General features: G+C 42.2%; 1 protein-coding gene across 2 annotated transcripts in view; it reads right to left on the bottom strand.

Moving 5' to 3' along the window:
- The window catches only part of doc2b (double C2-like domains, beta), a 172937-nt gene that overhangs the window by 73223 nt on the left and 81103 nt on the right, over positions 1-18611 (bottom strand). For both annotated transcript variants that reach the window (XM_061740302.1, XM_061740303.1), the window contains exon 2: positions 12483-12562. In XM_061740302.1, coding sequence (XP_061596286.1) covers positions 12483-12562 — 80 coding nt within the window. The remainder of the gene's footprint in view (positions 1-12482; positions 12563-18611) is intronic.

Raw genomic sequence — 18611 nt, 5'->3', positions numbered from 1 at the left:
CAAAACTACACAAACTGATTACAAACAAGCCTGGCGGTCAGATGGATTATACCCAGATTAAGTAAAAGTTACCTTAAAGGTATTGTGACATGAAAAACAAATCTTTCTTGATTTTTTGTGTTTTGTTGGGTGTCTTGACATCAATTACACCCAAAAAACAACAAACTTTTAACATTCAGTGTATTGTGTGATTTCTGGGATTTTCTGCATAACTATGCAAAAACGGCTCATCTGGTTTGGTGGCGGGTCGTTACGTAACGACCCACTAAATCACCGCCCCCTCCACCCAGCTCCCTGCCTCCTCTCCTCTCCAGCGCACCATAAAGGCTGATTTATGGTTCCGCGTTACACCGACGCAGAGCCTACGGCGTAGGGTTACGCGGCGACGTGCACCGTACGCTGAACCCTACGGCGTAGGCTCTGCGTCGATTTAACGCGGAACCATAAATCAGGCTTAACACGGAGCTGTTTAGAGCCTCTTTTGTTCTAATCACCGGAGGAAAACTGCTAAGAAGACCCGCGGCCACTGACTGGACTTAAGATAAGGGGGCACTGCTGCTTACATGGCTTTATTTTTATGATTGTTTGCTGTGGTTCTCCCTGCTGCTTTTCCGTGCATGCTTCGCCTGTCGCTCCCGGCTTAACTCTCCGACGCCGCTGTGAGCGTATGGCTGGGCTGCAGGAGGTTTGGAGGAGGAGCGGCGCAATGATTGACAGGGAAGGGAGAAAAGGAAGCGTTTTTCACGGGGCAAAAAAACACTGTAATAAAAAGCCAGGAATGGAGTTCTGGAGTGAAGTTTTTCTTGTTACACTCTTTTAGACACATTTGAGGGATGTTGGCCAAGACTTTTAATAGTGTTAAAAGCATGTTAAAAATGATGTCACAATACCTTTAAATTCAATTGAATCAATGTCACTACCAAAACTATATCTGAAATGAGGACTACCAGAGCTCAGGCTGACCATCAGCAGGGCCACAGAGGCCAGCCGTCGCTAGCCTAGCATTGGTCGGGCGTGACACAGGCAGAATAGCTGACGACAGCAGAGCTGGGACTGCAACCGCCGCCCAGACTCGCCCTTGTTGGTCTTGAAACGGCGTGAGGAGGAAGGGCTTTCAGAACAAGCAACCAAATTGGCGACCAGTTTTCCCCGGGGACGCCCGTGCTGGCCACAGTGCAACTGGTCTTCAGCAGTCGTCCCCAGCAGAAGACTGATTGTCTTTCCACGTTAGCTGAACCCCGCATGGCCGACCAATGTAAAACCATTAGGTTAAAACGTCAGTCTAGGGGCACGGTGGCACAGCTGGTAGAGCAGACGTCTCACAGCTAGAAGGTCCTGGGTTCAATTCTCGCCAGGGATGCTGTGGGTGCTGAGGGCGTGTTAAAGCAGCACTATGTAACTTTTCCACCTTAATATCATATTTCCAGAGTCATTGTGATGGTACATCAACTTCCAACAGGTTTAATGACACATCTGTCATGGTCTGAGGGGGTCTGTATCGACTTCACTGGCACTATGTAACTTTGAGGTGCATGGTAGGAACCCTTCCACACTAAAAAACTACAAATCTTTACGTCTTTGACTGCTTTACGACATACGTCACTTCCCCCTCCTTCCCGATTCGTAGTCGAGACAAAAATGGGCGGGGCGTGGAGCGCAGAGCTCAGGAGAAGCTGGTAACCCGTTGCTGTGTTGTAGCTGCAGCAGCTCCACACATAACAGACGAAGAGATCGCTAATGGTTTAACTTTTCACCGCTTTCCTGCTTGGAGGCAGAACCACGGAGGCCGGCCAAGTATCTGAGATAACAGAGTAAAAGAGTGAAAGAGTCACTCACATAGACCGGGGTCGGATCATTCACACGGGTTTTATTCCCGATTCTTCTCCAGCTAAATGCAGTTGCTGGCCAGCTCTCTGCGGTGCGATTAACCCCAATCTTCAGATAAAACTAGTTTGTTGAGGAAAAAATATTAACTCTATTTGTAGCTGCAGAGGAAAAAAATAATCTCACGAGGAAAACAAAAATATTGCTCACGCCTCAGAGCCTCTTCAGCATAATATAGCAGTCAAAAAAAAAAGAAAAGAAAAGTAAGAGTAATACAAAACATGTACTGTATGTTGTACTATTATACTAATTTATTGAAACACATGGCGAGTCAAACATTTACCAAAGCAGCTGCCAAACACTCCTAAACAAGGTAGCCTAAGACGTCGGTTGTGCAGAACTGCGGCAGTAAATCCTTACTAAAGAGTGGAGCTCCATTCTTTAGTAAGGATTTCATATGGACCCAAACCATTCATAATCATTATTTTCTCCATATACCGCTCCCTGGCTTCCTTGTTTAAGGTATCCCGGTAAATTCCAGTTCCTTTCCAGCAGTTTAACATCTTTTTTTTTGGCGTTCCGTCTGTTCACTTGGTGAAACAGAAAAGTAGTTTTGAAAGTCCGTCCCGTCTTCATTCGCTATCAAAACAAATGCACGCGACGGGACAGGATCTTTCCGGCAGTACGCATTGGTGCTCATGGGAAATGTAGTGTTCTTTCTGGTAAAGCACTACCGCTTTTGTCCAAAGGAGCCACCAAACTTAACAAAAGCTGAAAGTTACATTGTGCTGCTTTAAGTTCCCCCATGAGCTCCCCCTTCAGCGCCCACACCCTGGGTGGGGTTGGGCCTTTCTGTGTTGATTTTTCATGTTCTCCCCGTGTTCCCTAAAGTTTATCTTGATCCCAGTGGCTAATATGAGCTACCCTCACAAAAACATGCAGCATGGGCTACACACTGCCCCCTCTGGCCAGCCGAGGCGCCAGATGGGGTGGGGGGATCTGGCCAGAATAACGTTATCCTTCCACGCGCTACGTCCGGCCAAAGAAGTCCCACCCTGTCTGGTGAAAAGAAGCGGTCCGTCACTCCTCAAGTAAGGAGGAGACTTGGCTTTTTTTTTACGTATTGTTTTTTATTTGTGTCTAGCTTTGAGCTAACACTCAAATGAAGAAAAAAAAACACCAATTAAAAAATGTTAATATGTAATGTAAAATCTAATGTTCAATGTTCAGAAGAATTGGATTGCTGCGTAGATCTGAAACCAGCACCGAAGGAAGCAATTGGCTACTTTTGCCAACAATAGTTCCTCGCAGAACCACAAATGCAGAACCAAGAACTTTAATATGGCTCAAGCTGGGAGCTTGTAGTACATCATCTTTGTGGTTCCTTATTCTAAGGTTGTCCACAGCCAAATGTGATGGGTGGACAATCATGGGTCTGGACATGAAATTCCACAGAAGATTTCAAATTGTGAAGATTTGTGTCGATCTTGAAGCCTCAGAAAACATGGACGCAACATTCATTCAGATCGAGGACATGCAGCGCTGAGGTGTTTCGGTCTATACTGGGACCCATACTTGGTGGGTACTCAGGAAATTTGACAGTAGTCTGACCAGCAGGTCTTGAGAAATCTTACTGTGCACCAAAATGTGGGACAGACGGATGGACGAGCTAACTGACTGGTTGGTATCAACATCTCTGGCGACAGAAGAGATTCATATTATTGAGATATATTGAGATTCATACCAACATCACAATGTGTGATGTTGGTGTTTTAAGGCGTCCTGTCTACCAGTTTTCAAACTGCAGCAGATAAAAAAAGAGGGAGGGGGACGAGACAGATCAGAGCCTGGCTGATCTGAAGACAAGGAGATGTTAATAGGACCCGAGATCAGCTCCGACTGCTACCAACGAAGGTAATAAATCGTAAAAGTCCAGTTTGAGTGAAATCAGTTGGAAGCAGTGATGCAGAAGCCAAACGGCCACCATGCTGTAGCGTCTGAGCTGGTGGAGGATCTCAGCAGCCCAAAGGTCAGGCGCTGACAGGTGGTTTCTTATTCTCAGTGGAACTGAAAGGCTACAACATTTGGAAGTTGTTATAGAGGCGGGCTTAAAATTGCAAGGTGTCGAGCAGCTCTTATGAAGCTGAGTAACAACAATATCAGACAAGCCAAGACTGCATTCCTCCACAAAGGCTTCCTGTAGAGCGGTAATATGAGTGTGCGGTAAGGCATAACAAAGTACCAGGACGGCTGCAGAGGGGGCGGAACACATTGACGGGCTTGTGTTGTCTGATTTTGCTGTTGTGTTTTCACTTGGTGGGATTTCGTTCAGCTGACTGAGATGAACTGAGGGAAGCGGCAGACTGTCACGCAGACGTGAAGCGGTGCAACACCGGCACGCAGCGGGTTCTGTGGTTCTTAGTGAAGCTAAAAAGATGAATGGGAGGGGTACCGGTTCCAGTGAGATGCGAGAGAGGTGAAATTAATGGTTAATGCTGGCGAGGGCTGAGAAGATAATCTGGTACGTCATGTCGGTTCTTGTATTCTCAAATGAAACCAGTTAAAGAAGTGATTCCTGGGAAAAGACGTGTCAGATGAGGGAGATGAAGGGCTTAATAAACCTCTGCCGACTGTGAATTGTCTGCATATTTATATGATTACAGAACATGTAAACTGATATTAATTAAAAGCTCTTTTAGAAAGGAACAAAAGCGCTCCCGGCTCTCTACTCTGTAAAGATTTTTATTACGATAAACATAATTGGAATTACTTCAGAAAATGAATAAAAGGCATTTAACTGGCATTTTCTAATCAATTTTACATTTGATTGACAGCTGAGATAATGGTAATCGTTGCTTGTAGCTATATTTTCTTTCAACACGGTTACTTTAACTACAACACTGGTCTTTTCTGAAGCATGTCTTCGTAGAAACACCAGTTTTCTTCTCACCTCCAGCACAGGATTGCTTGGTGAGATGAATCCCATTAGAAAAACAGAATAAGGATAACTTCCACAAATATAGAAAGATGACATATGACCTATGATTTTATCACATGGAAAGACAAAGAATTTTAAAATAGCATTAGCCCCAAAGGATCTGTGATTCTGTGAAATGAAATGAAGCCATTTCCTCCTTAAAACAAGGTTTCTTGACAATCTAAAAGGTAATAATGTCAGATTTTACATCGAAAGTAAAAGAATTAAATAAATATTTACAAGAAACAGCCTGTGAATTTATGTTTAACTCTTTTCATATGTAGTTCAGAACCTTGCAGTCATTATTACAGTCTACTTCGTGCAGTTGACAAAAACAACATCTTTTTAGATGAGAAGCGTTGTTAGAAATCTTCACTGGATTTTACAGCATCGTGGGATAATAAATGTGGATTTAACAAGTGCTTCTCTATGATGTGCCTCTGTGAGTCGTGACGAGCAGGAAAAAGGAGCCGCAGATGCTGTTTTTATTGAGATGTGATCTTGAGAATGATGATAAACTAACAAAAAAACAGGTTATAAGGTGGATGTTTGGAAGTTTAAATAAGCTCCAAGTACCACAGTGTGCATGTGAGGAGAGCCCACGTCCCTCTAACCTGATTAACATTTTTTTTTTAAATCACATTGATTACATTAAACCATCTAACTGCTGAAATCCTAACAGCACCTGTATTTAATTAAGCAGATAGGTAAGAGCCCGGGTCTGGAGAAGTGCTGCAGTGATTAAAAGGTTTCAGCTGGCAGCAAGGTCCTCAGCGAGCAGCTTCTCACCTGTTAACCCTCCGGAGTCTGAGGTGTAACTGGTTTTTTTCAATCTTACCTCTGGATTCTACCTATATCGCGCAGGGGGGACTTAGTGTAGTGTTAAGGTCTGGGTTAGGCGTCTGTGCTTTGTTTAGCGGTGTTCGTGTTTTTTTTTTACAGCCATCTCGATCGGTAGTCTCGTGTTAAACGCTTCTTCTGTTCAATGTATGAGGTGAGACTGGAAATGCCTAAGCCTGCAAACCCCCAGCACCGCCCTGTCACATGATGTTTTGTGGTTTTTGGGTTGAATGTCGTGGAGGGGATCAACAGTTAACCTCACAGTGTTTTTTTTTTTTTACTTTTTATTTTTAGTTTTATAAATAAGAATTTTGTGTGCTCTAAAAAAACATGACATAAATCAAACAGCACAGAACATACAGGTCACCGAAGGGGGTGTATTATGGTGTATTAAAAAACTAAACAAAAAACAGATATTGCTCTAGGTAATAAAGGGTTACTATAGAGTAACCCTTATACTATAGAGTTTCAGTTCCAATGTTATGACTGTTATTGATTCTATTGCCCCAATTAAGACCAAAGTTCTGTCCGGGAAGAAAAAGTCACCCTGGAGAAACGCCACACTGGTTAAAGCACAGAGAAGGGTATGTAGACAAGCAGGACGCAGGTGGCGCAAAAACAAACTTCAGGTATATTACAACATTTATAAAGAGAGTCTTCGCAACTATAACCAGAAACTGAAGAATGCAAGGCAATCATATTTTTCAGAAATTATCGATAGAAACAGTAATAATGCTCGCACACTGTTTTCTGTGGTAGATAGACTGACAAACCCCACAGCCTCAATCCCCCCAGAACTGATGTCTAAAAAGACCTGTAATGACTTTGCTGCCTTTTTCACAAACAAAATATTACAGATACGACAAGCAATGTGCAGATCCACCTCAGGAATGATAACACTATTGCCGCTTTTGCACTAGTATCACCTTAGCTCGGTTCTACCCGTTTTGCGCTTTTGCATTAGGGCTGAGACGGGTAGAGCCGCTCCAAGCCGATACCTTTTTCTGTAACCATTTCAGTGAGGTTCTATAGCGGGCTGAGCAGGGACTATTTCTGAGGTCACCACCCTCCGCGCCTCTGATTGGTCGGGGGGCGGGGCCGTCAAACGTTTGAATCAGGAAGTGGGAGTCAGCGCGAGGCGACTCGCGGCGATTTTATTATACAGCAAAAACGTCTGTTTGGTGATCCAACTCTGAGGTGCAGATGTTCATAAACCTGGTGGCTGTCGAGAAAAGATTAAAAAAGCGATGTAGACGGGCTGTTTTTTTCTCAGCCGCTCCCGGCTCCAGCTGATTTCTCATCTGCGCCAACACAAACAAAGGTGCTGCGCAATCGAGTACGTCACAGCAGCTTCACCCCACCCCCCCCACTTCTCCCCTGGCAGTGCGAAAACACACGTGTGGAGCCGTGTAAAGCTGCGCCGAGCCGAGTCGGGCCAAGTAAGTCCTAGTGCAAAAGCGGCATATGGCCTTCCCGTCTAGTAAATCTGGGACAGTTCAGCATCTTAGATTATACAACCCTAACGGAAACAGTTTCAAAATTAAAGCCCACAACATGTTGTCTTGATATTCTGCCTTTAAACAGTTTTTAACTGCATAGCTCCGGATGTATTGCAGATAATAAATACTTCCAGTTTCCCCAGGCCTTGAAAACTGCAGTAATAAAACCTCTTCTAAAAAAATCTAATCTGGATGCTACAACACTTATATCAAATATGCCAATATGAAATCTGCCATTTTTGGGGAAAATCATTGAAAAGGTCGTTTTCCAGCAAATCCATGCTTTTATGATGCAAAACAACCTTTTTAACGCATTTCAGTCTGGATTTCGGCCACACCCCAGCACTGAGACTGTACTCATCAAAGTCTTAAATGATATTCATCTGAATAATGATGCAGGCAAATCCTTTGTTCTGGTATTACTGGATCTCAGTGCTGCATTTGACAAAGTTGATCATAACATTCTTCTCAGCAGATTGGAAAAGCCGGTGGGACTTACCGGCACTGTGCTTCGATGGTTTAAATCTTACTTGCAAGATAGGACCTTTTTTGTGTCAATTGGAAACCATGAGTCTAAGAGAACCAAGATCACATGTGAGGTTCCTCAAGGGTCCATTCTCGGAACGCTTCTATTCAACATCTATATGCTACCGCTAGCTCAGATTATGGAACATCACAACATTTCCTATCATACTTATGCCGATGACACACAACTCTATATTTCAGTGTCACCACATGACTACAGTCCCCTACTCTCATTGTGTAACTGTATTCACCAAATCAATGAGTGAATGTGCCAGAATTTTCTCCAGCTAAATGCAGAAAAGACAGAGGTGATAATTTTTGGCCCTAAAAATGAAAGGGAAAAGATCAGCGCTCACCTTGGCTCCATGTCATTGACAGCTACAAATCAAGCCAGAAATCTGGGTGTAATTATTGACTCAGACCTGAACTTCAACAGCCATCTAAAGTTTATCACCAAATCTGCCTATTACCACCTAAAAAACATTGCTAGAATTAAGGAGATTCTGTCTAAACAAGACATGGAAAAACTTATTCATGCATTCATTTTCAGTAGGTTGGATTATTGCAATGGCATCTTTACAGGCCTTAACAAGAGTCCTTACAAACTCCAGGAAACTGGACCATATCACACCGGTCATGAAATCACTACACTGGCTTCCAGTGAGTCAAAGGATAGAGTTTAAAATCTTACTGCTGGTCTACAAAGCACTGAATGGTCTTGGACCAAAATACATGGTTGATCTGTTAGTTCCTATGAAGCTCCCAGACCCCTGAGGTTCATCTGGATCTAGTTTGTTGTGTGTCCCAAGAACCAGAACCAAGCAAGGTGAGGCAGCGTTCAGTTATTCTGCTCCTCACCGGTGGAACAAACTTCCTGTAGACCTGAGGTCTGCTCCAACTGTCAGCTCCTTTAAATCAGGCCTAAAAACATTACTGTTTACTCAAGCGTACTCCTAAATTAAATACTTACCTGCTGGACTCTACTGCCCTTATTTTTAACAGCTTGTGCTTTTTATTATTTTACTTCTTTTCTTATCATCTTATTCATACTTTTATTCAATCTTATTTGTTATTTACTGTCTAATTGTGTCTTGCCGCTTTTAATGTCAATGTAAAGCACTTTGAATTACCTTGTGTTGAATTGCTATATAAATAAACTTGCCTTGCCTTGCCTATAGTTCATGGGTGTGAGAGGAGAGGCCAGCTAGCCTGGGTGTAAGTCCATCCAATATGCAGAGTGGGGAAGGTGTCTTGTCAGATAAAACCATAAGGTACAAACCAGTCAGGGTAACATTTGTGGGTAATTATATCAACAAGGAAATTTTCCAATGCCAATGTGATTTTCAATCAGTCCAAGATATTAAGTGACAATAAACAACCATCATAGTATAGAAATTAAACACAGGAGGAATTTCTCTATAACAATCACTCACTTATATACTTTAGCCATTTCCCCCAATATTTCTGTGCCTTATCACCACACAGTCTTAGGGAGAAGGTCAGCAATTCCATTTAACATATTTCTAACCTCACAGTGTTTACAATACATGTTTGCAGCACTATTGTAATGGATTTAACATCAGGCCAGTCTGTTTGAGCATCGACGTCAGAATAAACTGTTATTTCAAGTCTTGGACGAGACTTAAATGTGCCATTTCTCTTAATAGTGTAGATCCCGTCTCTACAGAAAAACCACGGTTAAAAAAACAAATAAGAGACCCTCTGAAATAATGCACATGTATTGTTCAAAACGTGCACATGCTATTTGCTGCATGTGCAATAATGTTTCATCTTAACTGTGTATCTTGTGGAAACTTACCAACACTGTCAGCTGGTCTATTACAATAATTACTGTAACTTCAATGTATACTATATTTTATCCATTATCTGACTTTAATAAAGGTATATGACCTGCTGTTTTAGGACTATATCATGTTTTATTAACATTAACACATCCTAAACACGTCACCTCAACACCGATTTCTTCCCTTATACTGTGTCTTTTTCATGTTTCCCTGTATTTGCCACTCTTTACGCTCGATTGCCTCACAGGGATAAATGAAGCTTTTCTTAATCTGAATCTGTAATTTTAACCTTGAAGTGTACAGAAAATTTATAAAAAAATCGATTTTCAGGTCACAGCAATTTTAACTCCTTTCACACAACTACCAAATGTTGGACACACGACTGTCAATAGAAGCAGGAGGAGCGTTCTGTTTTCTCAGAACTGGATCAGTGACAACTCTAGGAAGGCAGTGGGTGGGAAATCTCCTCCTCATTTTGTATCTATTAAAAATAACACATCCAACACCTGGAATTCAATAAAGTTTAGATGGCAGCAAAGTGAATAGACGGCCATTCCTTATACAGTCCTTATTAACACAGGTTAAGAAATTGTCCTTAATAACTGACAAGACTTTCTTTTTTAAATGTAATGACAAGTTTCTTGTTAAGCATTTGTTCTTCCATTTGCCAGATCTCATTAGTGAGAAGCTTAATTCAAGTTCAGTCAATTGCATCTAATATAAACCAACTGCAGTATTTTCAGCAAAAAAAAAAAAACAAAAGTTAAAAAAAAAACTATCTTTTCAAAAACCAATTAAGTCATGGAAATGGTTCCGTAATAGAGTACGTGACAGATCAAAATAGCTTCCTCTGCTTGGCTGGGCAGCAGCTGAAGTCTAGGAGCAGAGAAGTACAGAAAATAACTACCATAAATCAAGATGGCCTGATGCCCACTCTGCTGTCCAACATCCCCGCCAACACTGCCCCCCCGAACCTCCCCGAACCCCCCTCCTCCATAACAGCCATTGAGAGTGGAAGCTGCTGCCGTGACTGTCGGGAACGGACTTCATCACCACAAGCACAGCAGACTGACGGAGGAAGACGCCTCTTCACTGCATTAAATAGAAAGGTAATTTTTATTTTTAAAAAGTCTCTCCAAATGCTGGATGTTTAACCAATTTAATAAGAAATTATTATTTTTTACTCATGTAGGCTATTAAGATTACCACTCTTGGAATAATCATAATTATAAATGATGGCGTTTGTTTGCAAATCATTCAGTAAATTATTAAATTATATTATTATATTGCTCCTGAGTGATCCCTGATATTGTTGACTGGTGACAATTACATATTGAATACTTTTGATATTTTATATATTTGTTCTGTAATCTTTTCTTTTATTGTCATATTAATTCTTATATGTTTGTCTGAAACGGTTAATTGTGCTGCTGCCTGTCTTGGCCAGGACACTCATGCAAAAGAGATTTTTAATCAGCAATGCATGTTAAATTTGGGGTCGCAACTCAAAACGGTTGAGAACCACTGCTGTAGGGCATCGTCCCACGGGGCGCTCAGGTCTCAGAGGAAAGCATGCATGTGTTCTAGCGCCGCCCACTATATCAAGGGTGCATCCGGTGCCCCAGAATGCATTTCACATCAACAAGCAGATGTTGTCGTGAAGAATAAAGGAGTAAAACAGAATGTTAGAATTTGATTTTCTGGATGTAATTTGAAGGTGCCTTCACTTGTGGTGAGAGTTTTGACAGAAATTCAATATGAAGCTACTTTTTCACTGCAATAACCGTTTTTAAAGAACTAAGGTTGTTCCTCTGCTCCTTTCATTTCAGAAAGAACCACAAACTGAACAAAGCTCCAAACTTTACTCCCCAAAACACTAATAATAATGACTTGGATTTATATAGCACCCTTTTTGTAGCCACAGCTGCCCTGGAGCAGACTGACGGAAGCGTGGCTGCCATATCGCGCCAAACGGCCCCTCTGACCACCACCAACATTCACACACATTCACACGGGGCAAGGTGGGTAAGGTGTCTTGCCCAAGGACACTACGACAGCAAACTGGGACAGAGCGGGATTTGAACCGCCGACCTTCTGATCATGACCCGCTCTACCACCTGAGCTAATGCCGCCCCTAACTAGGGGCCCCCTAGGGGCGTAATACGGTTGAGATTACCCGAAGCTCTGGAGGTGGGGTTGCAGCATTGAACATTTCGGTCATCTCAGAATCGACGGTCAAGTGAGTTTCAGAGTGAATTACGACGGAGAACGTAAATGAATCAGTTGATGTTAAAAACAAACATTGGCATGGCACCATTCGGGGCCACGAGCATGTCCCTGCTGGCGTCTCATAAATGCGACAAAACCAATTTACAAGATTGTTGAAGAAACCAGGCGAAGATCAGTCAGATCAGACGTTAAGGCAGATATTTCTGTCCTTGGACTGATGATGAAGTGGAACTGTTACTGAGAATGGGTGCAGTCCTAAAGTACTGAGAAACTCTGAAAATTAGATAAAATGATTTTAATTTCATGCCTATATCACAATAAAATGTGTGCTTGAAAAATATCTAATCAGAAATCATGCAAAAGTACTGACGCACGCACGCACGCACGCACGCACGCACGCACGCACGCACGCACGCACGCACGCACGCACGCACACTCACACACTCACACACACAAAGGTAAAAACTACACCGGTTGCACTGATGCAGCTGGTAAATATCTCTCACAAATAACTCTGGGGATGTTTAAAGTTGTTATCCTGCAGCATCTGACAGCGCATATTGACGTGTGCAGAATATTGACTTTAACGGTGAAGCTGACAGTTTATATTTATGCTTTTTGTTTTACTTGTTACAGAAAAGAGGTTTTTGGAGTAAACAATGAACAAATTGAGATCTGTTTACTCCACTTTGGAGCTGCAGGCAAACACAAAGATACTTGAGTGGGAGCGTTAGCAGATGATCTCGGTGGATGGTAAGACCTGAACTACCTAGTCGTGCTCACCTTGGCTTTGTTAATAGTGCAGTGCAGCGCGTTGTTCTCCTGGTCATAGAGCAAACTGAACTCCAGGGTTCCCAGTGTGGCTGTAAACACAGAGAAGACACACAGAGAAATTAGATGCTGAAGAACAGGTTTTTTGTTTTTGATATGGCACACGTACACTGGGGGGAGCAAAGGAGTCCAAGCTGCTCACCTGATTTGATCATCTGAAATAAAAACCCTTCTGGGAAATCTTACCCTGCAATGTTTTTGTTTTTGTATTGTTTTTTTTTTTAACAAAAAAGAGTGTTATAACAGATAAACTAATAAACTATCATTTTTTTATCATCCTCATTATCTTTTCATGTGCAAAGCAATGTACTAAACTGATGTTAAAATGTAAATATAGCAATAACCACAACACTTGTAAACAGACGTGGGCTTTAAAAAGCTTTAAAAACACTTTTATGTGTATAAGAGCAGCAGACTTAACGTTATGGATCTGTAACTGCAGTCACAGACGCCTCCCCCAGGCTACACTGCTCAGCTTCACCTCTGAGCTCTTCTAGTATTCTGTTTAAACAGTCATTTATTGAAATACCCTATTGGTTTCTACTACAGTACGTAGAAACTAGACAGTAAAGGGGACAACAATTAAAAAAATAAATGTGTAGATTGGGTTTAAGAAGGCAGTTTCATGAGCCAGTAACCTGCAGGATGGTCTGTTTAACCACTGGGACACGTTCATCCTCATCAACGTGATTCAGTATCAATAACTGGTCACTTGTCAAAGCTGTAAAGTCCACAAGTTTGGATTCGAGTCTCTGGGTTTTGATAGAGTCAGGACTAATCCAATCAAAATCAGAGAATCAATGCTGAAAGCTGAGCTCATCAACACACACATACGCACACACTGTGTGGGGTCTGTGAGCATGCACGGTAGGTCAAGTACTTGATCGATATGAAAATGGACCAAAATTACATGATATGAACCTTTTGAAGAGAAAATATGAAAGAAATGTACATCTTTTTATGGTTAAAAGTATATGTTTTCATGTGAGTCTTTTGAAGACAAAAAAACAAAGTGTTTTGTTGATCATCAGAGTGGAAACAGTACAGTGGTGTATTTTTGCAACACTGTGCAGGATTAGTGTTACAAAGCCATGTTGTTTAAACCAGACCAAACATATCTCATCTTTAAATAAACAGCACAGAAAATAAAGCAAGGAAGAAAAGAAGGCAGCGGTCTTTCTACGCTCATGCTTTTGGATTGAAACTTGGTTCCGACTCCCCGCTGTCACCTTGAGAAGAAATTGTCATCACTTGTTCATGAATACTCAAAATAACATTGGTGCATTTGCCGTGGCTGCCTGTCATTGCAGTGAAATGTGTGTCTTGTCTAAAAAGACAGTGTGTGCATGTCAGATGTCAGAGGTTTTGACAAAACAGCAGGAATTGATGCCCGGGAACCACACTGAGTTGATATTGACGTGGAAGCAGCCTCACTACGTTTACTCAAGTAAAAAACCCAAAGCTCTGCCTCTGTGTGCTGCTAGAAGAAGGTATCATTTCAGGTCCAAACTGGATCTTCCTCTAGGAAAATAATGCTCTCATTAGTCTTAAACACTGCTGCTATGATATTACAGAGTCATGTATAAAGTAAAAGCAAAAAACATTATATATACATTACATATATCTTAATACTATAACTTCATAGGTGGAGCTGCTGTGGAGATCGCCCAGAGAACAAAGTTTCTGGGGGTTCACATTTCAAGTGACTTGTCCTGGTCCACATATACAGCCTCACTGTCAAAGAAAGCCAACCAGAGGCTGCACTTCCTACATCGGCTGAGGAGAGCACACCTACCACCGCCCATCCTCACCACCTTCTATAGGGGCACGATCGAAAGCATACTGAACAACTGCATCTCCATCTGGCATGAAAGTTGTACGGCAGCCGATTGAAAAGCCCTGCAGAGAGTGGTTGATGCTGCAGCCAAAGTCCCCGGCACTTCCCTCACATCCATCGAGGACATTGCACACAGTCGTTGCCTATCAGGGGGAAACAAAATCCTGGCGGATCCCACCCATCCTGACCATGGAAAGTTCCCCCTCCTGCCCTCAGGCAAAATGTTTCTGAGCGACAGGTGCAGACCAGCCAGGCTCCATGAAAGATTTTTCACCCACTCCATAAGACTTTTAAATAAATAGTACCCGTTTCCTGTCTACCCTCGACAACGACTGCCTACAGTACTGCAAGCAGCGTTTTAGTTTTTAACCTAGTGTCCTTACCTTTTAGTGTTTAGAGTTTTTAGGGTTTTAATTGTTTTTATTGCTTGCTTTGAGCCAGTGGCAATTGAATTTCGTTCCACTTGTACTTGGACTTTTGGTATGACAATAAAGTGAACATTGAACCTTGAACCTTTAATACTAAAACTGCAAAAATGTCTTCTTTCAGAGCGGTGTTAACATTTAATAAAAGGTTAGTTAATCAAGTGCATTTGATTCGTTTTTTTACACACTATTTTTGCAGCACGGTTTAATACGTCATTGTACCGTTTATCTGTAATCGTAATGGGGTGGGCGGTACACCGGTGTCATAGTCATCACCGGTGTGAAACTGCGCCACGACATGGATTTTGCAATACCGTCAATACCGTAATAAATCAATTATAAAATAATAAGCCTAAATAAGGCATTAAAAACGTCGGTGATATGCAAGGTTTGCTGCCGTGTTGTGACAGCAAGAGGTGGAAACACAAGCAACCTGTTTCATCACTTAAAAAACACGCACGCCCGTGAATATGAAGAGGCAACCCGGGCCAAAACGAGCGCAAGTGGGACCAGCAGCTGCTGCTGGGACCGCTGCTCCGCACCAGCGCAGCACGTCCCAAGAGTACACAGCTTTCACTGCAGGCATCGCTTACTGCTGCTACACCTTACGACAAGAGTAGTAAGAAATGCAGGGCTTAAAGTATTCCGGCAGCGTGCCGGATCTCCGGCGTACGGAGTTTTTTTTCTCGGCATGCGAGTTTGAGTGCTTTAAAAAAAAAAAAAAAAAAAAGGTTTGAGAGAAAAAAAAGGTTGAGTCAACCGAGTTCGTCTACCAATGGAATGAGAGGAAAGCAGCTCTGGCGCTCAACCAAACTAACACTAGCCAATCAGAAGTAGAGCGGGGCGGGTCTTTGACGGCAGCGGAGCGCAGAGCGGTGTTTCAACCAGAATCACCGACTTCAAGATGGAGAAAAAATTAATGAATGTCGGTTTAAAAGAATCCTTTTGCCCAGAAGAAAAAAAGAGTGACAAAAAATACCCATAACCATGTTCTTCTCTCGAAAAAACACACCTGTACCGTGGGCTTTAGAAGAAAAAGGCGCTGCAGCGCGAGTCGGGCTGTAGCGGCTCAGAAGAGCAGGGAAATACGTGCGAGGCGGTGCTGATCTCCGCAATTTGAAGCTTTGTATAATAATTATTAAAAAAAAAAGGGTTGCTACTATGTGAATATCACTTATCACGGGTTCTTTTTGGAACGTAACCCTCTCGAAAAACAAGGGATTACTGTATATGAATACTCATGGCATAAACCTGTCAAGTTTTGGATTTAAAATGAAGGGAAATTTTCCACCACCCGCTGTCCAACCAGCCCAACCGAGGTTCAGTATTAGATTTTAAGACAAGTTTACTAAATATTTAAAATATAATATAATAAAAATAAATATAATATAAAGGATACTACCATTTACTTATTATATTATAAAAATATTAACCTTATTCACATAAAGGGACAGGACAGGCTACTCCTCCCAAAACGTACCAAAAAATACCGTGATATTATACCGTCACCGTTCAAAAGATGAAAAATACCGTGATATTAATTTTAGGTCATATCGCCCACCCCTAAATCGTATTTAACTGCTTTATAAGTGACAAAGTTGCCACAGTGGATGGTTCGTGTCCATCTTCCTGTGTCTTCGGCATCATCCTCTGCGACATCAACCAGCTGCAGATCCACTTGGACCACATCCAGAAATGTCCTCGTGGCTCTCACCCTTTTCTCTTCAGCATCCTTTTACCAATGTCTTTTACCATTTCTCATCTTTATGAACTATCTCATTTACAGGCAGGCCCCTAGTAAAAGGAGCCTATTATTGTCACTTTTACAACTATTATGTAATTTAACAGGCGATTATCCAAAACGACTTACATCTGAGAGAACAACACAAGCAAGAAATCACATATGAGGGTCCAGCATGGATAAGAGCTGGTCAGACTGCTGAGAGTCCAGTTGGACACAGGTGCAGCACCAGGCACCAGGCGTCTTTCACTGGCTGAGCAGAGCTGTCGGGAGGGAGTTTATCTCTGGATGAAGGAGTGAAGGTAGGCAGGAGCGGTTTGAGTAATTGTTTGGTAAGCCAGAAGAAGAGCTTTGAACTTGATGCGTGCTGCAACCGGAAGCCAGTGCAGAGAGATTAGTAGCAGAGTGACATGATCTGCAGCCTGATCCCACCAGAGTTGCTGTGCAGCAGTTTAAGGCTGGCCGATCTGCTCCCTCAAACAAACCAGCCCTATCTTAGTTGGTGTTGGAGCTAAGCCGCTGGAAGGGAGTCATAATATCACTGCACACGAGAACGGTGTCAAGAACCAAACACAATACCGCATCATCGCATAAACCTATGTCGGCTGTGTGTAAACAATTCAGAGGGTTTTAAGAGAGATTTCCACCGTGAACGAGGAGAGCTCCAATCCTGGATGCACCGCTGACGTTCTCGTTCTTGATGCTGTCCATCCTCGTCACTCCGAAAGATCTTCAGATGTTTTTTTTTGTGTTTAAACATCAGTTTTCATTCCATTTGATGGATTATCTCTTTATGAAAACTGCATAAAGGTTAAAGGCACCATGTGTTGAATTGTAGACGCTGGTGTTTCCTCCCAAAGCTGCAGTAGACATCTTGGGAGAGGAAACTTAGGGGTTAAAGAAAGTAATGATGGAGGAGAAAAAGAGTGGAGATGAGCAAGAGATGAACAAGAGTAAATCTTGAACAGTGTCACCTCCCTGCCTACAGGGGGAACCCTATGCAGAAGACCAAGTGATTCTAATGTTGAAAGAAGATTTACATGACTTTTAAAATTCAATCTGCTGATGGTTGGTTCAGCAGATTTAGTCAGACTGAAGTATTTCAGCAGCATCTTTTCAGAGACTGCACTCCTTCACAATATCATTGCTTCCTCACAGCGGGGTTTGTCCATATTTGGAGCCGTAGCAGGATTGTGAAGCAGCCTGTGAAGGTACTGCTTCTAGCAGCATTGTGCACTGCAGATGTACGAGCCTTCTGGACAGATGAAGAGGAGGCTCGGTGCTGTGACCTCTGCAGGCCTGTGATAAAGTGGAGTCTCATCCAGTCTTGCTGCGCAGCCTCATTTGTGAGGGTCTCGAGGAAAGGTGAGCGGCAGACCTAATTCAATTTCAAGTAGCTGCTTAACGGTATTGAAAGCAATAATTACCAAATTTAACCGAAAAGAAAAATCAATTACATTGTTCGCAGCAAAGGAATAAATGAACATATTCATTATTTGCAGCCAGGTCTTCAATTTGATGGTGTCAAGACTTTCCAAAATAAATTGTCCTAACACGTCATCTATCACTTCTTTTTTATTTTCATCATCATCACAATGATTCAGAGATGGAAATGTTCTCTGTGCAGTACAGTACCTGTACAGATGCAGAAGAACAGAGACGTTGGACATGGAGGGACCAGAGGAAGTCCTGCAGGAATCTTGTTTGAAGCAGAAGCTGCACGTGTTGGGATTTCTTTGTGTTTAAGTGTTTAAAAGGACGTTTCTCCAAGAAAATGTCCTGAGCTGCATGTGATGGTTCAAGTTGTGGGGAGGATTGTACCATTAAATAGTAGATTTTAACAATTTACAATACCAGCCAAGCGTGCAAAATGAAAACATTTAACATTTAATCCACATCTTTCTTTTTTTCTACCTATCAGTTTTGGTGAGAGCTTTGAATCCTTTAAACCTAAGTGTTGACCACTAACTGTTTATGATGCCGGGTAGAGTATGTTTAATACAGAAAGGCTCAGTCCTTTTCAATGGTCCATTTCTCCCATTTGGATCCATTAACCTTTGAGCACACTCAAAGCACCA

The sequence above is a fragment of the Cololabis saira genome, chromosome 14 (genome assembly GCF_033807715.1).
Source record: "Cololabis saira isolate AMF1-May2022 chromosome 14, fColSai1.1, whole genome shotgun sequence".
Classification (NCBI taxonomy): domain Eukaryota; kingdom Metazoa; phylum Chordata; class Actinopteri; order Beloniformes; family Belonidae; genus Cololabis; species Cololabis saira.
The sequence above is the reverse complement of the archived record's forward strand: the minus strand, read 5'-3'. Positions and strand labels throughout refer to the sequence as shown.